This window comes from Bombina bombina, chromosome 4, assembly GCF_027579735.1.
Source record: "Bombina bombina isolate aBomBom1 chromosome 4, aBomBom1.pri, whole genome shotgun sequence".
Lineage (NCBI taxonomy): Eukaryota > Metazoa > Chordata > Amphibia > Anura > Bombinatoridae > Bombina > Bombina bombina.
The window spans coordinates 733,461,785-733,488,863 of record NC_069502.1 but is presented as its reverse complement, the minus strand read 5'-3'; the positions used below and the strand labels follow the sequence as shown (position 1 = coordinate 733,488,863).

The 27,079-nt window shown below is 40.2% G+C and overlaps 1 protein-coding gene across 1 annotated transcript in view; it reads left to right on the top strand.

The window, feature by feature from the left end:
- ZDHHC14 (zinc finger DHHC-type palmitoyltransferase 14) overlaps nt 1-27,079 on the top strand; it is a 222,673-nt gene that overhangs the window by 120,217 nt on the left and 75,377 nt on the right. Inside the window, exons 4-5 of the mRNA XM_053712213.1 lie at nt 5,379-5,447; nt 24,665-24,719. Coding sequence (XP_053568188.1) covers nt 5,379-5,447; nt 24,665-24,719 — 124 coding nt within the window. The remainder of the gene's footprint in view (nt 1-5,378; nt 5,448-24,664; nt 24,720-27,079) is intronic.

The window sequence follows — 27,079 nt, the reverse complement described above, 5'->3', positions numbered from 1 at the left end:
GATCAGGGAGGTTGGTGGCTAAGGGGGGGGATGCTAAACCCCCAGCATATGTAAATATGCTTTAAAAAAAAATAAAAAATTTAAATAAAAAAACCTTTTATTTTAGTACTGGCAGACTTTCTGCCAGTACTTAAGATGGCGGAGACAATTGTGGGGTGGGGGAGGGAAGGGAGCTGTTTGGGAGGGATCAGGGGGTCTGATGTGTCAGGTGGGAGGCTGATCTCTACACTAAAGCTAAAATTAACCCTGCAAGCTCCCTACAAACTACCTAATTAACCCCTTCACTGCTAGCCATAATACACGTGTGATGCGCAGCAGCATTTAGCGGCCTTCTAATTACCAGAAAGCAACGCCAAAGTCATATGTCTGCTATTTCTGAACAAAGGGGATCCCAGAGAAGCATTTACAACCATTTGTGCCATAATTGCACAAGCTATTTGTAAATCATTTCAGTGAGAAACCTAAAATTGTGAAAAATTCAAAGTTTTTTTTAATTTGATCGCATTTAGCGGTAAAATGGTGGCATGCAATATACCAAAATGGGCCTAGATCAATACTTTGGGTTGTCTGCTTCACTACACTAAAGCTAAAATTAACCCTACAAGCTCCCTAATTAACCCCTGCACTACTGGGCATAATACACGTGTGGTGCGCAGCGGCATTTAGCGGCCTTCTAATTACCAAAAAGCAATGCCAAAGCCATATATGTCTGCTATTTCTGAACAAAGGGGATCTCAGAGAAAAATTTACAACCATTTATGCCATAATTGCACAAGCTGTTTGTAAATAATTTCAGTGAGAAACCGAAAGTTTGTGAAAAAGTGAACTATTTTTTGTATTTGATCGCATTTGGCGGTGAAATGGTGGCATGAAATATACCAAAATTGGCCTAGATCAATACTTTGGGATGTCTTCTAAAAAAATATATATACATGTCAAGGGATATTCAGGGATTCCTGAAAGATATCAGTGTCCCAATGTAACTAGCGCTAATCTTGAATAAAATGGTTTGGAAATAGCAAAGTGCTACTTGTATTTATGGCCCTATAACTTGCAAAAAAAAGCAAAGAACATGTAAACATTGGGTATTTCTAAACTCAGGACAAAATTTAGAAAATATTTAGCATGGGTGTTTTTTGGTGATTGTAGATGTGTAACAGATTTTGGGGGTCAAAGTTAGAAAAAGTGTGTTTTTTCTATTTTTTTTTCTCATATTTTATAAAAAAATTTATAATAAATTATAAGATATGATGAAAATAATGGTATCTTTGGAAAGTCCATTTAATGGCGAGAAAAACGGTATATAATATGTGTGGGTACAGTAAATGAGCAAGAGGAAAATTACATCTAAACACAAACACCACAAAAATGTAAAACTAGCCTTGGTCCCAAACGGACAGAAAATGGAAAAGTGCTGTGGTCATTAAGGGGTTAAAGGGACAGTTCACTCAAAAAATGTCTCTCCGGGGGGCGGAGTAGCCCAGCAACCAAGATGGCCGCATAGTCTGAGAGCTCCGGGTATGCAGTTAATAAAATAGCCCTATTAAGCATATAAATCCCGAACACAAGTGTTGTGTCTAACGGGCAACAGTGTAAGAAGACGACTGAGCATAATCTGAGGACTGCTTGCTTAGTATTAACCTGACAAGTGGAAGCGGAGATGTCTGCCACATTCTGAGGCGCCATCTTGGGGGATTGTGTGCCACAGCCCGGCATGGAGACCCAAATGCTGTACACCGATATTAGAAAACTGCTGGAAGACCATGGGAGGCGGCTGTGTGAGAGACTCGACACCTTCCTGGTCACAATGCAAGAGGCGCGAACGCACTACAATACAAACACGGAGGAAGATGGCGGAGTAAGAGTGGCTCAGTGTATCGCATCGCCTACTAATCCCCAGACGCGCCCTACTCTGCTGGTATTGACGGGGGTGCTCTCCAGAGTGGACACTTATCCATCCTCTGCAGCCCCAGGTGATCATTGTAATTGGGAGGAAATTAAACCTGATCACTCGCACACGGAGAAGGGAATGGTGGAACTCTGCAGCGCTCACAACTTATTAAACACACTTCCCCCGGTCACTACACTTATGAGCTTCTGGTGGCCTCTCGGCGGGGAACGCTGCCTGAGACCTCGGATGTACTGGTCTCCTTACCTATATTCCCCTAGTGATCTCTGCATTGTTTGGCCTTGCCTGGAGGCAGATAGCTTTTCCCGCATGCAGACAGGCTGATCGGACGCTGCAGGCAGGACCTATGGGCCTCTGAATGACTGTTGATGTGAGCTTAGACTAATCCACGACACCCATGCTAGATTAACTTGTATTACTACACTACCTACAGTTTGCACATGTTATTATGTCACTAAGAGTTTTGTTTATTTATTACTGTAGAAATTAGTTGGGGTTAGGTTGAGTCTGCAACTATTCCAATTTGTATGCTCTGCCCAGTGGCTGAATAATGGTCCTGTTTAAAATATACCCTGGATATTAAAGAACAGGAATGACGGCCTTTGGGCCTGAGGCTTTCCCTAAAGGCACTATTAAAGATGTAGGACTGGGGGCGCATGTATGCAAATCTCTGAAGGGGACGTTGAGAATATAACTTTCTAATTTTCCCAGTCTATATTACCTCATAGAGGGGTGTTATTTGCTCTGTGGACATAGTTATACATTTAGATCCAGTTACCATCCTTTATTATTGTGTGCTGTTTTTTCCAGGGCGGTACCTCACTTCTGCTTTTACCTTACACAACTAGGCATATGTACATAGCCATATAATGTTAATGCACCATATCTGTCTGTTAGGATTAATGGAAAACCACATATTTTCTAAGCACTAAGCATTTAATGAAGGATCTAACTATCTGTTTGTTATTAGACGGCAATGTCTAGTCGTGAAATACACTACTAAGGAGGTGGGTCCTGGTCCTAGACATTAAAATATAGGAGGGGAAATACAAATGTATTGCAGATCATACGAGTGTAAACTCCCCACAGCTCAATATTAAATGTATGTTAGGTTTTAGTACTGAATCCCACTGTATAGTTGAAAGAGAATTGCCAATAGGTGTATATTTGTTTTACTATATCACGCCCACACATTTTATATAAAGATAGCAGTAGGGGACATCCAATGCAATCAAATTAATTTGTGCCAAACCATGAGGAGACGCCTATTGCAGCAGCGTGTAAGCTTTCCCCTCAATTTGCGGGACTGATCCCCTCTGCTACATAGGGTATGTCTAGGGCTGGTGGAGATCTAATGATCTAATGATAATTGTGTACCTGCTTCAGCGCCTAACAATGTGTGTTACTTTTACCCCTGATATTTGTTATTGTTTAGAGGCCTTAATAATTGCTATGTTAATGTTATTTATCCATAGAACAGCATGAGGCATTTATATCTTGTTGAGGATGATTGTCATGTACGCTACAAAGCTTGGTGATTTGCTCAGCTAATATAAGATCACTAATCAGCGAACTTCCTCTTAACGCTTTAACTGACTTATAGACTTGAGAAATATGTGCATCCTAATGCAATGAGTGTGAACTTTTTTGCTATCTACCTAGTTAGTTATTTATATGTTGTCATTTCTTTTGAACTCCGACTCACTTTACTAGAGAAGAAGTCTTCCCCTTTACCCCCCTCTGAGTCCTAGTACAATGCACCGCCGCTTTATTCAGTGTGGCAATAACTCGGTAATATCTTTTCTACACCGCCCCCTCACTCATTAATGTGTTTGTGTATTAAATATAGGCCCAAAAGTGGTCTATAGAGTGAAAAACCCCTCAGTTAACTTATGGTGTATTTGAAGGTACAAAAGTGGCCTGAGCAATCCTGGAGGGGACAAAAAGAGAGGGTAGCTGAGAGGTTGCTCCCGAATGGGTTTATTATGCCTAGAGACGGATATGTTGATTACTGTATATGTATCAGTTTCACTGAGTAACCTGTATGTTGTATATTTCATTACCCTTAATAAAAAATATTTAAAAAAAAAAAAGTCTCTCCTTTAAATTATTCCCAATGATCCTTTTAACCTGCTAGAGTGTATTAAATTAGTTACAAGTAGCTCCTTTACTCCTATTTCAGCATTTGAAAAAGCTGATTTAGCCTTTGGCATCACCACCTTCACTGAACAAATTAATACTGGAGTATAGGCTATTGAATAGCCTAAGTATACACAGCCAGCAGAAGAGATTACACTCTCAGTGGGATGCAGGATAGTTAAGTAATAAAATTATCATTTTCCATTGTTTTCTCTATGTATTGAGCTTTGGTGTTCCAGACAAATAAAAGATAAGGAAGCAAGTCTGTTTACACAAACTTAGAACATAATGAGATCTGATATCACCTTTAAGTTCAACCCATTGTAATAGGGTGTGGTTTCAAAGCACAAAATCGGCTACTTCATATACACAAATAAACATGAAAATGGAATTTCTCAAATATTTTATACTCTGCAGTTGGTATAACAAGTCATTTAAAATACATTAATGGAAAAACTATTTTACAGTGTACTGTCCCTTTAAGCAAACAGTCAGCTTATTCTCAAAGGGAGCATGCTTCTGGCATTTGCAGGCACAGTCCCTTTTATTTCCCTCCTCAGTTTTAATGCAGATTATGACATCTTTACAAGTTTCAGTGAAACATGAGATCACAGTATACCACAGTGTGAACTCACCACTGATGAAGCTGATTGGCTGTTTTTTTTATTTACCATGCAGATGACAGTAGCAAAAGTAGCTCTGTATCACATAGCACTATTGTGAGCTGAAGAAATTTTAAGGTGAAATATCTTTTTTGATATAGATTTTCAGGTTATATTGTCAGCTTTTTCAAGTTATGCCACATCACATTCAAGTAATTTAGAATATTGACATTTATATCCCTTTTTATTGTTTAAAAAGATAGATAATCCCTTTATTAACCATTCCCCAGTTTTGCATAACACTGTTATTAATATAGTTTCTTTCTTAAGACACAGTGAGTCCACAGAATCATCAATTACTGTTGCGAATATCACTCCTGGCCAGCAGGAGGAGGCAAAGAGCACCACAGCAAAGCTGTTAAGTATCACTTCCCTTCCCACAACCCCCAGTCATTCTCTTTGCCTTCAGTGCAAGGAGGGGAAGTTTAGGTGTCTGTAAGAATTCTTCTATCAATATTTTGTTATTTTGGAAGCCTGAGCAGGTTTGCTTTGATCTTCCCTGACGGGCTCGGTTTAGCTGTACTCCACATTAGTCTCTTCAATAATGCTGTGGTAGCTTTCAAGCAGTTAGGAACTTGTGGGGTGGGCCTCACTGTGTTTCCTGACAGATTGCTGCCCTCAAATAGAATGCCAGAGTAGGCTTACTCTGTTCCTTCTTCTATCCACAGGTCTCTGTGAGGAGCGGCTTCCTCTCATGCCAGGGGAGCAGTCGTCCTTCCGGGCAGTCAAGGGTGCAGGTAAGTGTCATTTTAATTTCTAGTAGAAAGCCCTGCCACTACAACCTTTTGTATGCTTCACCATATTGAGGGACATTTTATTCCTGAGAATCAGGATATCTTAGGCAGGAGGCAGGGTACTGTGTGTAAAAGAACGTTGGAGTCCTAGAGAATTAATGTTTTCCATCTTAATGGGAGGACACTCCACTGCTTCATTCATTACTTGTGGGAAATGAGAACCTGGCCACCAGGAGGAGGCAAAGACACCCCAGCCAAAGGCTTAAATACCCCCCCCCCCCACTCTCCTCATCCCCCAGTCATTCTTTGCCTTTCGTCACAGGAGGTTGGCAGAGAAGTGTCAGAAGATTTGGAGTAGTCTCTTAAAGGAGGGTAGTACTTTTCGAAATGGGACTGGAGTTTTAAGTAATCCTGTGAGAGCATGGATGAAACCGCTCCTCGGCAATCAGTGACGAGTTTCACTGCCTGCCTTTATTCACTAAAATCCATGTCAGGAGCGAAGCTACTAAACTGTCACACTTGAAGGGCCGTGTTCCTGTTCCATGGCATAGATTCTGGTAAGATTAGGGATGCACCGAAATTTCGGCCGCAGAAAGTTTCGGCCGAAAATGGCATTTTTTGTTATTTCGGTTTTCGTTTTTTTTGCCTTTTATTTTCGGTAAAATTATTGTGTAGAATATTTCAAATTTAATGCCAGCCTAGAGCTGCTGTTTAAGTTCATTACTTGATTTACTGTTTTGCATATAATAATAGTTTTCTAGGAATATACTTTATTTTGATAATTGGTAACAAAACAAAAACGGTTAAATCTGATTCTGTTACACAGAACTAAATAAAGAATAATACTAGCGATGCACCAAAATTTGGGCCGCCGAAAATGTGCAATTCCAATTTCGGCCCAAAGAGAACCAAAATGGTGGTCCTGGTGATAGGTGACAGGCAGACTATATTTGGGGCTCCGGACATATAATCTGACGGGTCAGTGTGAGACCCGAACCAGGCGGAGATACGATCAGGTGCAGCCACGCCCATTGCACGGATAACTACACACAAAAACACATGTCCCCCTCGTATTGTTGTCTGGCTATAACCACACTCTCCCTTATAGAGCTCCAGTTTCACTGCAGATCACGCCCTACGGTACAAGTGACCACGTCCATTTGTTGGAGCTTTCCCGCCTACAAGCTTTCTCAGCTACACACACACACACTGTAGTTAAAAAAGAAAAAAAACAATTTCGGTTTCGTTTCGGTTTTCGGCCAGGGGCATCCTGAATTTTCGGTATCGGTTTCGGTCCAGAATTTTCATTTCGGTGCATCCCTAGGTAAGATCATTTCATTTATACACATATAACGCAAGAAGACAGGGTCACAGTGTGTCTCCTTTTATCTGTATAGAATCAAGGGTTAATATCCCTGGAAAGGGGATTATTGAACAGGGGTGGATGCATAATATCTTTATTGTGTTAATGCTACGTCATGCGTGAGATGAGGCTCTAGCAATGTGTGAACAGTCCAGTGAAGATCAGCGCATCATCTTTTGGCGCATTTTCTCTATAGTGCAGGGGTGGTCATGCATGGCACTCCATGTGACCGGGTGTGGCCTCTTCAACTTCCTCTTTCCAGATCGGCATTTGCGGGAGACGTAACGGTTTCTCCTTTGTCCGGGTCATAGGAGGTAGTAAGTGCCCCGGCCATTGATGTATAAAGGTGCCATTTAGTCTATCACAGTCGATATTAAAGGTTCAAGCTATGGAGGATTCTCATATGTTAGAGGATACTCCCTCTTTAATTAAATCTAATACCTGTGTTTATTGTGAGGAAGTACAGATTGATCCGCCTGCTCAACTGTGTTCCACATGCTTTGATAAGATTGCAATATCTAGAAAGAATAAGATATTTAGTACTAATGAGCCATCCACCTTTGTGGGTTCTCCGTCCCGTGAGATGCATTCCCAACTTTCATCTCCGATTACACATGTTGGCTCCCCAAGGCCCTACTAATCCTCCTGCGGGAGGGGCCTCGTGGCTGCCATATTTCGCTGCCCAGCAGCAAAAGGCGGTTTATGCGGCCTTCCATGCCCTACCAGGCCCTGCGAAGCGCAAGCGAAGGGTAAGACATATCCTTACGTCCCAGGGGTAATCTACTCCGTTGGATGTCTCTGAGAGATTATCCGATGAGGAGGACGCCTCCGACTCGTCGGAGGGTGCTCTCTCTGGGACGGAATGTGCGTCTTCTAGACCTCCGGCTACTGAGGAGCCAGATTTTAAGTTTAAGATGGAGCATTTGCACTTTTTACTGAAAGAAGTGCTTGCTACGTTGGCAGTTCCGGAACTGAAACTTCCGGAAGAACCTTTGATCCCTAAGCTCGATAGGGTTTACGAGGACAGGGTGGTGCCTCAGACCTTCCCAGTTCCCGTGAAGATGGCTACGATTATTAAGAATGAGTGGGAGAAACTGGGCTCGTCCTTTTCTCCCTCTACCGCTTTTAAAAAGCTATTCCTTATTCCGGACTCTCAGCTTGAGCTATGGGGGGCCTTTCCTAAGGTGGATGGAGCTATCTCCACGCTCGCTAAGCGTACGGCTATTCCCCTCAAGGATAGTTCGTTGTTCAAAGAGCCCATAGATAAAAAGTTAGAATCCATGTTGAGAAGGGGGGCATGTCCAAGCAGCGGCTCTGTGTAGTCGCATTTTCTGGAGCTCTGGGAGAGTGGGTTATAAACCGCTTAATATGTATCATAACAGATGAAAGCTGGAGCTCATGAAGCTTCAGGCATGTGTCCCATATGGAGCCGGAGCGCAATCTGTGCTCCGTCTCCATATGAAGCCAGATGACTGATCATTAGACGGTGACACTGTGTGTCTCACAGTCTGTAACGATCTTCTGCTGGTGCCGGCGGGAGGTGTGGCCTGGTGGCGGCTCAGCAGGGAAGGGGAGGCAGTGGGAGTGCCATAATAAAATAAAAATAAAAAGGACGGGGAGAGAGCAAAAGAGAGGGGAGGGGGGAGAGAGCTTTTTTCGGAATACACCTAGATGGCAACGTAAGCTGCATCCAGGTGGGTTCCGAAAATGTCAGGTTGGTTCCATCACCACAATAGACTGACCTCTGGGCAGGCTTTCCCACTAGTGGAAAATAAATTGACGATAATCTTGTAAAGGTTGATTTTCAACTACTTCAACTAAGCCAGTTGTTTTCAAAATGTGAGTTGGGCCTCCTCAGGGGGGCCCTAGAACATATAAGGAGAAGCTCAGGATCAGTGACACTTTACACTGTACTATACAAACGGCAAGCAGCAGCTGACCGTTTTTAAGAGCCCACAATGACACTTGACCATTTTGTGTTTGATGAAAAACACTGAGGTCAAAATTGCTCAGAGACTAAATTGTATCTGTTGTCTTCATCAGTAACTTGCATTTAACGCAGGAGTAACAAAGTGCAAACTTAAATGGGAGTGAAGCATTCCTTTGGTTGAGCACTGTCTTGTAAATTTTGCCAGAGGGGAGGCCCACCGCTTCAAGACTATGAAAACCCCTGAACTAAGCTAAGCCTTGTTGCTTTTATTTTGTTACTATTTACTGGATTTTAATGAGTTCAATAAAATACAATTTTAACAGCTGCTGGCATTTTTCTAATAGATTTGTACTGTGATCTTGGCTTGTGTCATAGGTTTGACACCCCTGGTCTAATAGCTTAAAGGAACGTAAAGGCACAATAAGAAAATGTTCTAATATGCTAGATCAAAACTTCTACTGGGAGCTAGCTGAGCACTTCAGGTGAGCTAATGACAAGACGAATGTGTGCAGCCACCGATAAACATTTAGCTTCTAGTACACTGCTGCTGCAGAAGATACATACATATGCTTTTCAGCAAAAGATGCCAAGAAACAGTCATATTGATACTATAACTGAATTTAAAGTCTTAAAATTGCATGTTCTGTCTGAACCGTGAAAGTTTAATTATAAATTTCATGTCCCTTTTTAAAATGTGTACACCTAAAGATCCCTGAGAATTTTATTATTTAACAATCTTAGAACAACATTACTTTGTATCAAACCCAAGTACTTATTTAAAACTGAATGATGTGCAATAATGAACACACTATACGAGTGGCAGAATTTCATTTGTTTTTGTGTTTTTCTTCTTTCTAGAATGATGAGAATAATGTATTATTGAGTTAGCAGGGAAAAGCTGTCTGCTCCTCCACTGCTGCATAGTGTAATGCAATATGTTGGGTGACATTTAATAATGAATTTGGCAAAATGTTCGCAGTGTGCAGGCATACTCTGGAGTCGCTGCCAGTAGTCATTAGCAATAGTGCTCTTGCAAGCGTACAATAAGATGAGTAAGGAAATCTGAAAAATCTTCCCTGTGATGATAACATACAGTACAGTTGTTTAGGGATCATAAATGGATATGAAAGTCAAAATTGACTTTGTTCTCTTGGTTGGTATGCTTTAGTGAAAAACATATTTAGGTAGGCTTAGAAGCAGCACTGGGAGCTAGCTGGTGATTGGTGGCTAGGCACATATGCTTCTTGTTATTGGCTCACCAGATGTGTTTACTAGGTCCCAGTAGTGAATTGCTGCATTTCCATTAAACATATAGTTATTGGCAAGCGATAGGGCAATACATTTTCTAACATAACGGCATGTTGTTTTTTTTTTTTTTGCATTTTTCAGTCTTTTTAATAGCTATAGCTCCCTGACTCCCAGGATATGGCAAACTGACATGCAAGTACAGGTACTAATCCCCAAAGCCGGTATTCTGAAATCCAAATTTTCTAATTTAATATTTAAAAAGAAAAAATTATCAAAATTTTACTTTTTTTCCCGGCCTGTAATTCACATTCTCTCTGCCTTTTTCTTTGGTTTGTTTTTTTTGTGTTTTAAAATGCAAATAAGTCTATTTTTTCTTTTTTTTTTTCTTTCATGATTCAAATAAAACAACAATTTTCCTATTTACTTTGGTTATCAAGTTTTCTTGGTATCCTTTGCGGAAAAGCAGGGATGCAAATTCAGGAGTGTGCACATGTGTTGCATGGCAGCAGTGTAGTGTTCCAGACATGTGCACACTACCTACTCCTACCTAGGTATCTCTTCAACAAAGAAAAACATGAGAACAAAGCTAATTTGATAACAGAAGTAAATTGGAAACTTTTTTTTTTTTTTTAATTGTCTGAATAATGGGGGGGGGGGGGGAAACTTTTTGGGTTTCATGTGTCTTTAAAAAGTATGCATATATACTTGAGAACTTAAACCCACTTATCACAGGACATTAGTACAGCCAATGTCCAATTTTGAAAAGAAAAAAAAAAAAAAGTCCTGTAAACCCTTCTAATTTAATATATCAGTGGTTGAACTCCAGTGGTGGAAGTACACACGCTCTAGTTAGAATGTACTTGCTGCATCAGGCTATGAAACTGCCACATATGGTCTAAAGTCTCTAACTGTACCAAGCCAGGTCTAGGACATACCAGACCTCAGAAAGGCCAATTACCACAAATAATAAGCTCTTAGTAATACTGGTATATTTATAGGTTTTTATTACTGTGTGTTTCTCAGCAATCCATTTGGCACACTTTGGCTGTTTGTGATTTTTTTTTTTTACTTAGGTTTATTGCAAGGCTTAGAAATAACAGGAGTGACAAGATAATTGCAATGCAGAGAATAATCAGATGCTCTACAATAACATACTAAAGTTTCCATTTAGATTAACAAGAGATAAAAAAAAAGTTCAAAAGACAATTCACAATATAATCTTTCTTAAAGAAAATAAAAATTTATATATGAAAAAACAAAAATATATGCCATTTGCTCTGAAAATTCCTTAATTACTCATAAGGCCACTTTTGGACCTCAACAAACTATTGGGTTACTGAGAGTACAGGAAGTACAATAAAATAAAGGGGACCTGTCGTTTCTCTTATCGTAAATCTCATTTTTATTTTTTTACATTTAGCTAGATTTAAAGGACCAGTCAATACAGTAGCTTTGCATAATCAACAAATGCATGAAATAAAAACAGTACAATAGCACTTTCTCTCAACTTCAAATGAGTTTATATTTTTTGTCTATTTCCACTCCCCATCAGCCAATCACAAATGCATATACATATATTCTGTGAACTCTTGCACATGCTCAGTAGGAGCTGGTGACTTAAAAAGTGTAAATATAAAAAGACTGTGCACATTTTGTTAATGGAAGTAAATTGGAAAGTTGCTCTATCTGAATTAAGAAAGTTTAATTTTGACTTGAATGTCCCTTTAAACTCTTTTTCTGCTTTTTGAAATGAAGATTCCCACATTGACAAAAATCTCTGCGGCCTTAGTATACAGCTATGATATGCGGAAAAGAAAAAACAAAACATAACAGGGAAATACCTTTTTTGAGTACAAGAAAATGAATACAACTACATTAAAAACCTAATAAATTAGGTTCAGCACCCCGCTGCAAATATCTATTATCAAAGAAAAACGTTACACTTGTTTCTAAGATGGTGAAAAGCAGTTTCAGGAGGGATAGGTTGTACAAAATAAAATGTTAAGACCTCAATTAGGATAGTATTTGTCTAAAATATATATTTATAAACTGAAAGTCTTTTCTTGATATCTGTGTTGTAAAACGTTGAAGAGTTATTAAGGCTTCCTAGTCCCCGCCACTGACAGGGAAGCAACACTAAACATAGGGGTAAAGGAGTAATATCCTTGCGATTCGGTTAAAGCTATGAGATTGTCAGTCATATTAATGAGGCAACCTTTCAAAATAATATAAGGCTGTTCAAGAACAAGTAATTCTAAACCTATAAAGCAATACTACAGCAATAAATGTGTAGGGAGCGTACAATATGGAATTACGGTCACATATCCCATTTGATCTTGTGACATTTTATGTCCCTCCTTCTTCTTCTTTTTTTTTTTTTAAACGGCTATTGTAGCCTATCAGGCATAAATTGTTGTTCTCTTACCTCATACCAGTTCTCAAATTGATAAGAGGAGCAGCTTTCAATCAATAAGGTGTGACAATAAATGTCGAGTATGTCTAAACCTCCAAAGTTCCCCACCTAGAAGCAGAACAGGAGAAAAGATCACCATTAGTGGGTTTTTTTTGTGTGTTTTTTTTAATGTCCTTATCTTCCGGGCTTCCTATTAGATCTTTAGACTCTTGCTCCTTGTTTAAGAGTATCATTGTTCCGTTGATATGCAACACCAAATCCGTTGAGATAAGTATATGGTTTGTCGGTCAAGTCAGGCAATCACTCGTGGAGTGAGGCGGCTTACTCTGGGGTACCAGGTCGACAGCTTCATCTTATGTGCCGCTAGCAAGGTCAGTGAAAGTGTTTGTGGTAGTAGCTACAGAAGGTGACTTATTAAATGCAATTTTCAATATGGTTTCAAAGGCTTACGAGTACTTATTCAGCAGGGAACGATTTTCACATATTATATCCATGTGGGATCTCAGGTGGAACACATTTTAAGAAGTAGGCAGAAATGCTGTGTATAGTTTCTTAGTACTCTGCATTGACAGGCAAGATAGCACTGCTGCGTAACGACAGGACCTCTAGGGCTTCCTGCCCGGGGCGGGTGTCAAGTTGAAGGCCACAACCTTGAATAGGAGTTGCAGTTTAGAGGAATCTACTTAACTTCCCAGTCACGAAGATGGAAAAAATGTCCGGCGCTTATAGGATGTCCGCACAGGCCTCCGGTCTTGTCTTGAAGCTGCCTCACTAGCGGCTACATTTTTCAGGCACCGGATGCAGAATAAGCAGCAAAGAAGCTTTCAAAGGATTTCTAAAGGCTTAATTCAAGTATAAATGGCACCTGGAGCCAAATTTTGAAAAGTGGCAACCAGAGCAGTGTGAGTATGCGACTGTTCGTGTGTGCTGCAAACTTCTTTCCATCTTAATGGGAGGAGAGTCCGCTGCTTCATTCATTACTTGTGGGAATTAAGAACCTGGCCACCATGTGGAGGCAAAGACACCCCAGTCAAAGGCTTAAATACCTCCCACACTCCCCTCATCCCCCAGTCATTCTTTGCCTTTCGTCATATAGTGGTGAGCATAGCTGCCTTCCAAGTAGTTGACCCGGAGAGTGGACCATTGGGAATCTCTCCTCTGTCTTCTTCATTTCCATGGATGGAAGATAAATCTAGAGAGAGTTCTCTTGTATCAAGTACCAGGGTAGAATTCTCGGGTACTATAATAGTCTCCATAGACATGGGAATATTTCTAACAGACCATAGACGTTGCAGGCTAGCTTCAACATGTCTTGCCCTCCAGACCTCCTTAAGGCCATCTGTGACTCGGGGTATGGAGGTGATTGGTCTCATGGTGTCCAGCATGGACATAATTTCCTTTGCCAGGTTTCACCTCAGTCTGTTGCAACTGCGCATGCTGAAGCAGTGGAACGGCAATCATCGGATCTGTCTGAACAGATTTCTGGAAGTGCGTAAGACTTAGTGTTCTACTATTGACTTATTGCAGTTAATGCTCTATGACTTGGGCTCTTCTTCCATTATTATTTTCTTTTTAGAAGCATTCTCTACAAACACCCATCTAGGGACGAACATTTTCCTGAGATTTTTCCATAAAAACCTCTATACAACTAAATGTGCCACTGGGACAGCAATCCTATAATCTCTTGTCCCCAATATCACATCTAATGTAGCAACTCCTTCTTAGTAAAACTGTGCAGAAATGCCTCTGCCTCTCTAAAACAGATGCAATGTGTTGCTCTCTGTTATAAATGTATATGCGATCACTTGCATCCTAGGCAATCTATTTTTCTTTAAGTTCTCTAGTGTACAAAACCTTTCAGCTAATGTGCCTCATATGTTTTTTGACTGTGTAGCTCCTTAGAGTTGGGGAAAACTACAGGACACTATTTATTTGGGTACCTTTATGATTGAGGGGAACATACTTATTGTATAAATTAAATGTGTAATACATTTGGCAGCCATACTGAATAAAGGAAAATGCTTTTTACTGCTACAATATGGCCACCAAATTACTTTTGCTTATGCTTTGGAACAAGCAGTTCCTCAAAATTAATTAGGTAACTGATGCTCTAATAATAAAAACAAAAGTTAAAATGATTAGCATTTGTGAAACGCAAGAATTTACAATTGGAAAAAATAAATGGGACTTTCAGTCATGAAGTATAAAATACTTAATGCTGAAAGCTCCTTTATTTGTTTGGAGCGTTCGACGCACTAAGCTGCTAAGGCAGCCCACTGCAGAATGCTATTTGGCTGAGAGGTGACGTTTCCACCTCGTAGCCAATAGCCGTGCGGGAAATCTGGCACCAAGCTTAATTTCCCGCATGGCTATTGGCTAAGAGGTGGAAACGTCACCTCTCAGCCAAATATCGTTCTGCTGTGGGCTGCGGCGCCTGATTTCCCACACGGCTATCGGCTAAGAGGTGAAAACGTTGCCTCTCAGCCAAATAGCGGTCTGCCGTGGGCTGCCTTAGCAGCTCATTGCGGCGAACGCTGCAAAGAAATGAGCTTTCCGCATGAAGTATTTTATACTTCATTGGGTCAATTTATCAAGCTCTGTATGCCCTTCAGGCTCGCTGGAAACCGAAGTTATGAAGCAGCGGTCTAAAAACCGCTGCTCCCTAACCTGTCCGCCTGCTCTGAGGTGGCGGACAGAAATCAACCCAATCTAATACGATCGGGTTGATTGACACCCCCTGCCAGTGGCCGATTGGCTGCGAATCTGCAGGGGGCGGTATTGCACCAGCAGTTCACAAGAGCTGCTGGTGCAGTGATAAATGCCATTTATCGATATGTGGCGGACATGATACGCTACATCTTATTGTGTGTCCACACTATAATAAATATACCCCCATGACTGAAAATCCCCTTTTATTTGTTCCATTGGTAAATCCTTGCATTTACCATCACTTTAACATTTATTACTTAAACTGCTACATAATAAAAGTAATGCTTAAAAATAAAAGTTGTAATATTCTTCTTCCTTTACAACTTTTTTTTTTTTATTTCTTCTTTTCTTTAAATTGAGTTTAATTGTGGGTTTTCCAATTCATAGAACTGAATGTCTGTCCGACATGATACGCTGTCGGCATTTATCATTGCACAAAAGAATTGCAGACCGCAGCCTCAGAGGCAGCAGACAAGTTATGGAGCAGCTTCATAGCTGCGGTTTCTGGCGAGCCTAAGGGCCATTTGGCCGTTGTTAAATCTACCCCTTAGACTTGGCAAACCTAAACCTGCTGCATACCTGTCTTTAGCTGGTCTCCGCAGAGGTACGATGTAAAACAATACACATTTATCTAACAGAATGTGTCTAACAGATGCTAGCCTGACATAGTTTGGCTATTGAAAACAATTGCAATGAACATTGTGTTAATATATATATATATATTTTTTAATCACACTCTGCAAATACGTTAAAATATTACAGAAAAGGCTTGCAATTACAAAGTGTGTTATGCCCTTTATATGAATAATAGCGAAACAATCAAATCTACTGGATGCTGCAAAGGAAACTGGGTAAACCTTACTGCAGTGGTTTCAGGAAGTGTATCCTTGGACAGCTTTGAAATAGAGAAACCCTGCAGTTTTGCTGACAAAACAGTTGTACATGGTTATAAATTGTTTTATACATTTTGCAAAGTAGTGTTTAATTGCTGAAATGCTATGTATGTATATAACAAATTACTTTAATAAACTGGGTAGCTTTGTTTGGGGTTAGTAGCCACTGCTATCGAAATGGAACATAATGTCTAATTGTGTTTCTTTCTTTTTTTTTTTTGTTTGTAGCAACTGCTTACTCTGCACTTTAAAACCATGATTATGCCTTTACCCATGCTTTTCCTCTTAAAATAATTAAAACCATTTTTTAGAATACATGTGAAAAGAAACCTCTTAAGAGAAGACTTGTTTTGAATACAAATGCTTCTATATGTCCTTGCTTAGTTTGCTATTTTAGGTTATAGGGACATAACTTTTTTTTGATGGGACGTTACACTGCATAAAAATTGGGAATCAGTGGGGGACTCTATATAATCGCAGGGAGGCGGGAGGTGGGGGGACCCCTACACTACAGGAAATAAATAGAAAACCCCTAAAAACTGGGTACTGGCAGATAACTGCCAGGACCTAAGATGATCACCATTAGTGGGAGGAGGGAGAGTTAGAGGGCTGTTTGAGAGGGATCAGGGAGGGTTGACGAGGATCCCTGAACTGCAAGAAAAAAACAAACAAACTGCATGCTGGTAGAGTGCCAGTACCTAAGGTAGTGGTGGGGGATTTGGGGGAGAAAGCAGTTTGGGAGGGATCAGGTGGGAGGTTAATCTTTACACTAGAATACGTATTACCCTTTTCAGCTAATTAATTCGTTCACTGTCTGGAATTAAAGAAGTGTGGTGCGCAGCCGCAATTAGCGGCCTTATAATTACTAAAAAGCCATATCAGAGCCAGTCATGTCCCCTATTTCTGAACAAAGGGGCACCCATAGAAGTCTTTACAACCATTTGTGTTATGACTACATAAGATCTGAATCATGATAGAAAAATGTTGGGTTTTACGTCCCTTTAAACTGATACGAGATCCAAAAAAATGTATTTCTTCTGTTATGTGTGATCAGTCCACGGGTCATCATTACTTCTGGGATATTATCTGCTCCCCTACAGGAAGTGCAAGAGGATTCACCCAGCAGAGTTGCTATATAGCTCCTCCCCCCTACGTCACCTCCAGTCATTCTCTTGCACCCAAAGACTAGATAGGAGGTGTGAGAGGACTATGGTGATTATACTTAGTTTTTATAACTTCAATCAAAAGTTTGTTATTTTACAATAGCACCGGAGCGTGTTATTACTTCTCTGGCAGAGTTTGAAGAAGAATCTACCAGAGTTTTTCTTATGATTTTAACCGGAGTAGTTAAGATCATATTGCTGTTTCTCGGCCATCTGAGGGAGGTAAAAGCTTCAGATCAGGGGACAGCGGGCAGTTGAATCTGCATTGAGGTATGTAGCAGTTTTTATTTTCTGAATGGAATTGATGAGAAAATCCTGCCATACCGTTATAATGACATGTATGTATACTCTACACTTCAGTATTCTGGGGATGGTATTTCACCGGAATTACTCTGTAAAAGTACATTAAACCTTTTAATAGGTATTTAATTCATGTTAAACGTTTTTGCTGGAATGTAGAATCGTTTGCATTTCTGAGGTACTGAGTGAATAAATATTTGGGCATTATTTTTCCACTTGGCAGTTTGCTTGTTTTGATTATGACAGTTTCGTTTCTCTCTCACTGCTGTGTGTGAGGGGGAGGGGCCGTTTTTGGCGCTCTTTGCTACGCATCAAAAAATTCCAGTCAGTTACTCTTGTATTTTCTGCATGATCCGGTTCATCTCTAACAGAACTCAGGGGTCTTCAAACTTCTTTGAAGGGAGGTAGATTATCTCAGCAGAGCTGTGAGACTTATGTAGTGACTGTGTTTTAAAACGTTGCTCTGTGATTTTTATGTTTAAAATTTAATTAGTGTTACTTTACTAATGGGAACAAACCTTTGCTAACAAGTTGTGTTGTTTTTAAAGAGTGATGCTATAACTGTTTTTTTCAGTTCATTATTTCAACTGTCATTTAATCGTTTAGTGCTTCTTTGAGGCACAGTACGTTTTTGTTAAATAAGATTGTAACCAAGTTGCATGTTTATTGCTAGTGTGTTAAACATGTCTGATTCAGAGGAAGATACCTGTGTCATTTGTTCCAATGCCAAGGTGGAGCCCAATAGAAATTTATGTACTAACTGTATTGATGCTACTTTAAATAAAAGCCAATCTGTACAAATTGAACAAATTTCACCAAACAGCGAGGGGAGAGTTATGCCGTCTAACTCGCCTCACGTGTCAGTACCTGCGTCTCCCGCCCGGGAGGTGCGTGATATTATGGCGCCTAGTACATCTGGGCAGCCATTACATATAACATTACAAGATATGGCTACTGTTATGACTGAAGTTTTGGCTAAGTTACCAGAACTAAGAGGCAAGCGTGATCACTCTGGGGTGAGAACAGAGTGCGCTGATAATTCTAGGGCCATGTCTGATACTGCGTCACAGCTTGCAGAGCATGAGGACGGAGAGCTTCATTCTGTAGGTGACGGTTCTGATCCAAGCAGATTGGATTCAGATATTTCAAATTTTAAATTTAAATTGGAAAACCTCCGTGTATTACTAGGGGAGGTCTTAGCGGCTCTTAACGATTGTAACACTGTTGCAATACCAGAGAAAATGTGTAGGTTGGATAAATACTTTGCGGTACCGGCGAGTACTGACGTTTTTCCTATACCTAAGAGATTAACTGAAATTGTTACTAAGGAGTGGGATAGACCCGGTGTGCCGTTCTCACCCCCTCCAATATTTAGAAAGATGTTTCCAATAGACGCCACCACACGGGACTTATGGCAAACGGTCCCTAAGGTGGAGGGAGCAGTTTCTACTTTAGCTAAGCGCACCACTATCCCGGTGGAGGATAGCTGTGCTTTTTCAGATCCTATGGATAAAAAATTAGAGGGTTACCTTAAGAAAATGTTTGTTCAACAAGGTTTTATATTGCAACCCCTTGCATGCATCGCGCCGATTACGGCTGCGGCAGCATTTTGGATTGAGTCTCTGGAAGAGAACCTTAGTTCCGCTACGCTGGACGACATTACGGACAGGCTTAGAGTCCTTAAACTAGCTAATTCATTCATTTCGGAGGCCGTAGTACATTTAACCAAACTTACGGCTAAGAATTCAGGATTCGCCATTCAGGCACGTAGGGCGCTGTGGCTAAAATCCTGGTCGGCTGATGTAACTTCTAAGTCCAAATTACTTAATATACCTTTCAAGGGGCAAACTTTATTTGGGCCCGGTTTGAAAGAAATTATCGCTGACATTACAGGAGGTAAGGGCCACGCTCTACCTCAAGACAAAGCCAAAGCTAAGGCTAGACAGTCTAATTTTCGTCCCTTTCGGAATTTCAAAGCAGGTGCAGCATCAACTTCCACTGCACCAAAACAGGAAGGAGCTGTTGCTCGTTACAGACAAGGCTGGAAACCTAACCAGTCCTGGAATAAGGGCAAGCAGGCCAGAAAACCTGCTGCTGCCCCTAAGACAGCATGAACCGAGGGCCCCCGATCCGGGACCGGATCTAGTGGGGGGCAGACTCTCTCTCTTCGCCCAGGCTTGGGCAAGAGATGTCCAGGATCCCTGGGCGCTAGAGATCATATCTCAGGGATACCTTCTAGACTTCAAATTATCTCCCCCAAGAGGGAGATTTCATCTGTCAAGGTTGTCAACAAACCAAATAAAGAAAGACGCGTTTCTACGCTGTGTACAAGATCTATTATTAATGGGAGTGATCCATCCGGTTCCGCGGTCGGAACAAGGACAAGGGTTTTACTCAAACCTGTTTGTGGTTCCCAAAAAAGAGGGAACTTTCAGGCCAATCTTGGATTTAAAGATCCTAAACAAATTCCTAAGAGTTCCATCGTTCAAAATGGAAACTATTCGGACAATCTTACCCATGATCCAAAAGGGTCAGTACATGACCACAGTGGATTTAAAGGATGCTTACCTTCACATACCGATTCACAAAGATCATTACCGGTATCTAAGGTTTGCCTTCTTAGACAGGCATTACCAGTTTGTAGCCCTTCCATTCGGATTGGCTACGGCTCCAAGAATCTTCACAAAGGTTCTGGGTGCCCTTCTAGCGGTTCTGAGACCGCGAGGAATTTCGGTAGCTCCGTACCTAGACGACATTCTGATACAAGCTTCAAGCTTTCAAACTGCCAAGTCTCATACAGAGTTAGTTCTGGCATTTCTAAGGTCGCATGGATGGAAAGTGAACGAAAAGAAGAGTTTTCTCTTGCCTCTCACAAGAGTTCCATTCTTGGGGACTCTTATAGATTCTGTAGAAATGAAGATTTATCTGACAGAAGACAGATTAACAAAGCTTCTAAATGCATGCCGTGTCCTTCATTCCATTCAACTCCCGTCAGTAGCTCAATGCATGGAGGTGATCGGCTTAATGGTAGCAGCAATGGACATAGTACCCTTTGCACGCCTACATCTCAGACCGCTGCAATTGTGCATGCTGAGTCAGTGGAATGGGGATTACTCAGATTTGTCCCCCACTCTGAATCTGGATCAAGAGACCAGAAACTCTCTTCTATGGTGGCTTTCTCGGCCACATCTGTCCAGGGGGATGCCGTTCAGCAGGCCGGACTGGACAATTGTAACAACAGACGCCAGCCTTCTAGGTTGGGGCGCTGTCTGGAATTCTCTGAAGGCTCAGGGACTATGGAGTCAGGAGGAAAGTCTCCTGCCAATAAACATTCTGGAATTGAGAGCAGTTCTCAATGCCCTTCTAGCTTGGCCCCAGTTAAAGACTCGGGGGTTCATCAGGTTTCAGTCGGACAACATCACGACTGTAGCTTACATCAACCATCAGGGAGGGACAAGAAGCTCCCTAGCAATGATAGAAGTATCAAAGATAATTCGCTGGGCAGAGTCTCACTCTTGCCACCTGTCAGCAATCCACATCCCGGGAGTGGAGAACTGGGAGGCGGATTTCTTGAGTCGCCAGACTCTTCATCCGGGGGAGTGGGAACTTCATCCGGAGGTCTTTGCCCAAATACTTCGACGTTGGGGCAAACCAGAGATAGATCTCATGGCGTCTCGCCAGAACGCCAAACTTCCTCGCTACGGATCCAGATCCAGGGATCCGGGAGCGGTTCTGATAGATGCTTTGACAGCACCTTGGAACTTCAGGATGGCTTATGTGTTTCCACCCTTCCCGCTGCTTCCTCGATTGATTGCCAAGATCAAACAGGAGAGAGCATCAGTGATTCTAATAGCGCCTGCATGGCCGCGCAGGACTTGGTATGCAGATCTAGTGGACATGTCATCCTGTCCGCCTTGGTCTCTACCTCTAAGACAGGACCTTCTGATTCAGGGTCCATTCAAACATCAAAGTCTAACTTCTCTGAAGCTGACTGCTTGGAAATTGAACGCTTGATTTTATCAAAACGTGGTTTTTCTGAGTCGGTTATTGATACCCTGATACAGGCTAGGAAGCCTGTTACCAGAAAGATTTACCATAAAATATGGCGTAAATACCTATACTGGTGTGAATCCAAAGATTACTCCTGGAGTAAGGTTAGGATTCCTAGGATATTGTCTTTTCTACAAGAAGGTTTAGAAAAGGGTTTATCGGCTAGCTCATTAAAGGGACAGATCTCAGCTCTGTCCATTTTGTTACACAGGCGTCTGTCAGAAAATTCAGACATCCAGGCCTTTTGTCAGGCTTTAGCTAGGATCAAGCCTGTGTTTAAAACTGTTGCTCCGCCATGGAGTTTAAACTTAGTTCTTAACGTTTTACAGGGTGTTCCGTTTGAACCCCTTCATTCCATTGATATAAAATTGTTATCTTGGAAAGTTCTATTTTTAATGGCTATTTCCTCGGCTCGAAGAGTCTCTGAGTTATCAGCCCTACATTGTGATTCTCCTTATCTGATCTTTCACTCAGACAAGGTAGTTCTGCGTACTAAACCTGGGTTCTTACCTAAGGTTGTCTCTAACAGGAATATCAATCAAGAGATTGTTGTTCCATCCTTGTGTCCAAATCCTTCTTCAAAGAAGGAACGTCTTCTACACAATCTGGATGTAGTTTGTGCCCTCAAGTTCTACTTGCAGGCAACTAAAGATTTTCGCCAAACTTCTTCCCTGTTTGTCGTTTATTCTGGACAGAGGAGAGGTCAAAAAGCTTCTGCTACCTCTCTCTCTTTTTGGCTTCGTAGCATAATACGTTTAGCCTATGAGACTGCTGGACAGCAGCCTCCTGAAAGAATTACAGCTCATTCCACTAGAGCTGTGGCTTCCACTTGGGCCTTTAAGAATGAGGCCTCTGTTGAACAGATTTGCAAGGCTGCAACTTGGTCTTCGCTTCATACTTTTTCCAAATTTTACAAATTTGACACTTTTGCTTCTTCGGAGGCTATTTTTGGGAGAAAGGTTCTTCAGGCAGTGGTTCCTTCTGTATAATGAGCCTGCCTATCCCTCCCGTCATCCGTGTACTTTTGCTTTGGTATTGGTATCCCAGAAGTAATGATGACCCGTGGACTGATCACACATAACAGAAGAAAACATAATTTATGCTTACCTGATAAATTCCTTTCTTCTGTTGTGTGATCAGTCCACGGCCCGCCCTGTTTTTTAAGGCAGGTAAATATTTTTTAAATTATAATTCAGTCACCACTACACCCTTGGCTTCTCCTTTCTCGTTGGTCTTTGGTCGAATGACTGGAGGTGACGTAGGGGGGAGGAGCTATATAGCAACTCTGCTGGGTGAATCCTCTTGCACTTCCTGTAGGGGAGCAGATAATATCCCAGAAGTAATGATGACCCGTGGACTGATCACACAACAGAAGAAAGGAATTTATCAGGTAAGCATAAATTATGTTTTTGTGATTCAGACAAATTTACAATTTTATAAAAGGTTTCCAACTGAAATGATCAAATTTTGCTTCATCGTTTATTCCCATGTTATTCTTTGTTAAAGAGATACCTAGGTAGGTGTCTGGAGCACTACATGACGGTAAATAAAGCTGTCATCTTGTGCTCTTGCGCATGGATAACATTCTTGCAAAACTGCTGCCATTTAGTGCTCCAGATACATGCACGCTAAGAAAATGAAGAATTAATAACAGTAAAATATATAGTTAAACTGTTTGCTCTGTTGGAATCATAAACAATTTTTTTTTTTTTTTTTTTTAATGTCCTTTTAAACAACTTTCTAATTTACTTTTTAAATCTATTTTGCTTTGTTCTTTTTTCTATCCTTTGTTGAAAAACATACCTAGATACGCTCAGTAGCATCAATGGCTCACCAGATATGGTAGCTTCTAGTAGGGCATTGATGCGCTGGAGCAGATTAAAACAGTCTTTTTAACCATTTTGCCGTTATATGCCTGCGCTTGTATGTCCCTTTTAACAGGAAAGTTTACACACAGCTGATTTGTAGCTAGCACAAAATAAAGACTAAAAATAAATTCAGTTAGTTAAAATTCATCAGCCATTGTGCTATAGACATGTCTATTCAGTTTCGTTCACTGCCGCATGCAGAAGATGGCGGCTATTTATGGCATCCAGCTCTTTTCAGAGCCGGATTTCTTCTTCTTAAAGTGCAACACATTAAGATTTGTGCAAATCCAGAACTTAGTGAGTTGCACGTTCACAAGAAGAAATCGGGCTCTGAAAAGGGCTAAATGCCGCAAGTGGGTCCTATCTTCCACATTTGGCAGTGACCGAAACTGCAGAAAGGACATGTCTAAAATATAGCAATGAATGAGAATTGCATTATTTTTATAATCAGGAATTGCTTATCCTGGGCTTTTTTTTTTCTTTTCTAGAAATATAATCTTTTAAATAATAGCATTTGTTTCTAACGCTGATACACTTTTATTAGCTAATGGTTATCTTTTTGCCACAAGAAATGACCCTGATTGAGGATCTAGTTGCTCTTGCTGCTTCCCAGCTTAGGCCCTGTAATATTTTGACATTGTGCATGTCACCTGCAGAGCTTAGGTCACATCTGCTGCTTAAGCCCTTTAGTAGGTTGTCGCAGAACTGTGATTTCTCTGCAGTAATTCTTTTGTAGCCAGTTATCATTCAAAGCATTTACCTTTTTAATCCTGTATGGTATTCGTCACTACTGCTTTAAACCAACTTTAGTCCGATATATATTTAAAGGGACAGTCCACTCAAAATCTTTTATGGTTTAAAAAAGATAGATAATCCCTTTATTACCCATTCCCCAGTTTTGCATAACCAACACTGTTATATTAATATACTTTTTACCTCTGTTATTACCTTGTAATGCCCTCTGATCACATGATTTTTTATTTATTTTCTACTGACTTACATTTTAGCTGTGTTGTGTCTACAACCCACGGGTGTGAGCACAATGTTATCTAATATGGCCCACATGAACTAGCAGTCTCCTGTTGTGAAAAGCTAAATAAAAAAGCATGTGATAAGAGGCTGTCTGTAGTGGCTAAGAAACAGGCAGAAATTTACAGGGTTAAATGTTATAAAGTATATTAATATAACAATGTTGTGCAAAGCTGGGGAATGGGTATTAGAGAAGTTGTCTTTTTTTAAACAATAACAATTTTAGTGTTGACTGTCCCTTTAACTCTTTTCAGTGTTCGGCACTGAAAAGTTTACCAGCCAGGTGGCATTATACAGTAGCCTGGTGGGGTCAGTGTAATACTTTGCGATATTATAATATACAGTAGCCTGGTGGGGTCAGTGTAATACTTTGCGATATTATAATATTTTCCTTTTATTTATAAATGTTATTAAGATATTCAAAGCACAAATAAATGTAATGATAATTTGTGGATATTGCTAAAGTGATCATTTCTGTGCTGCTTTTAAGTTAAAGGGACATGAAACCCAATTTTTTTCTTTCCTGATTCTATTAACTAATTTGTTTTGTTCCCTTGGTATACTTTGTTGAAAAGGATACCTAGATATACTCAGGAGCTGCTGATTGTTGGCTGCACATAAATGCCTTGTTATTGGCTCACCCAATGCACCCAGTAGTGTGTTGCTGCTGCTTCAACAAAGTATACCAAGAGAATGAAGCAAATTAGATAATAGAAGTGAATTGGAAAGTTGTGTGCTCTATCATGGAAGAAAAAAAAATAGATTTAATGTCCCTTTAAAGAGAGCATTCTGTCATGCTAATGAAAGCAATACTAAAACATGTTAAAATCTTTTGTGCACGTAAAAGGTAAAGTTAAAGGGACATTAAAATACCTCTTGCTTTTGTGTAAAAAATTTGTGCCCGCCCCTTGCTCTGTAATTAGGCCAAAAAGAAAATTCTGTAACCTAGGTTTTCTTTTCAATGTTGTAAATAAATGTCTGGTTTATGCAACTTGCAACTTTTTGAAGACAACCTAGGTTACAGAATTAGCTTTTTGGCTTTTCTGGGGATTACAGAAAAAAATAAAAAAATAAAAAAAAAAAAAAAAATATATATATATATATATATATATATATATATATATATATATATATATATATAATAATAATTTTTTACACAAAATCAAGTGGTACATTAAACACCTTGTAATGACTAGACATTTCTGTTGTCTTGTTATAGGATAAAATATCAGTTAAAGGGATAGAGGCAATATTAACTTGCATGATTCAGATAGAGCAGTTAATTTTAAGATACTTTTAAATTCACTTCTATTTTCAAATGTGCTTTGTTCTTTTGGTATCCCTTGTTGAAAAAGAATAAGCACATAGTAGGAGCTGCTGCTTATTGGTGCCTGCACACAATTGTCTTTTGTGATTGGCTGACTAGATGTTTTCATCTTGCTGCCAGTAGTGCAATGCTGTTACTTCTAGAGCTGCAACAACTAATCATCATAATCGATAATAATCAATTATATAAATAGTTGTCAAAGAATCTCATAATCTACTAGTTGGTTTGCAATTAGTTGGTCTGTGCACTGTGGTGTGAGCTCCTGCACATGGTATTGTGTTTTATGGTTATGCCCTTAGACTAAAGGGTGTCTACAGACATTTCTTTTTTCTTTTTCAGGACAGTATAAGTGTACAACTGCTCCTGGCTTATGTGCAACGCAGATATAATAGGAGTCATCATTAGGATTGTTTATATTAAATCAGGTGATTTCGGACTATGCTTTGCATGATTTAGTGCTGAGCTTGTTATTTACACCTAGCTCTAGATTGATGGGAGTTATTTTAATTGATGTGCACTATTATCTGTTTGCACAATTATGTTAGAATGAAGTCTAGGCTTACTTTATTGAGAGGCCCCTTGCCAAGGTGGAAAACACTTTGCATTGGTGAAGAGCTAACAAAGATAAATATCCCACTTTGGCAAAATTGGCAAATGCATATTTATGCATCTCAAGCGCCTCAACACCATCTGAGTGCCTCTTCTCTGCTGCAGGAAATACAGCTGCAGAGAACCAGCCATAGCCAGGAACATGATGAGATTTTTGCATTTCAAAGCAAAGTTTCTGAAAGAGTGAATAACAGAATGTTACTAACTGATAGTCTACCTGTTTATAGTTCTAACTCTTTTCAAACCGTTTGCAGTTTTGTTTTACTTAATTATAAAACTGTGCTCTGCTGCTTAAAAATTGGGCAGTTGTGTTAATGTAAAGTTTTAGTCTGAAGTTTATATGTGTAACACTCAGTATGTTGATTTTATTTAAAATGTAGGAAACTATTATTTATTTTTTTCTTTATCCAATTGGTTGATCGAAAAAATAATCGGCCGATCGATTATGAAAATAATTAATTGCAGCCCTAGTTCCTTCAACGAAGAATAACAAGAGAACAAAGCAAATTTGAAAATGCAAGTAAATTTGAAAGTTGTTTAAAATTGTTTGTTCTATCATGAAATAAAATGTTGGGGTTTCCTATCCTTTTAAGTGTAAACAGGCCTTATTTGGAGGAGCCAATCCAGGATTGAGTCTGCAAATGGCTAGCCACAGTGATTTTGAAGTAGAAAGTACATTTTTCTGCAGCGGTTATCTGTGGAAGCCAATTTATGAATGTGTATGTAGCAGTGT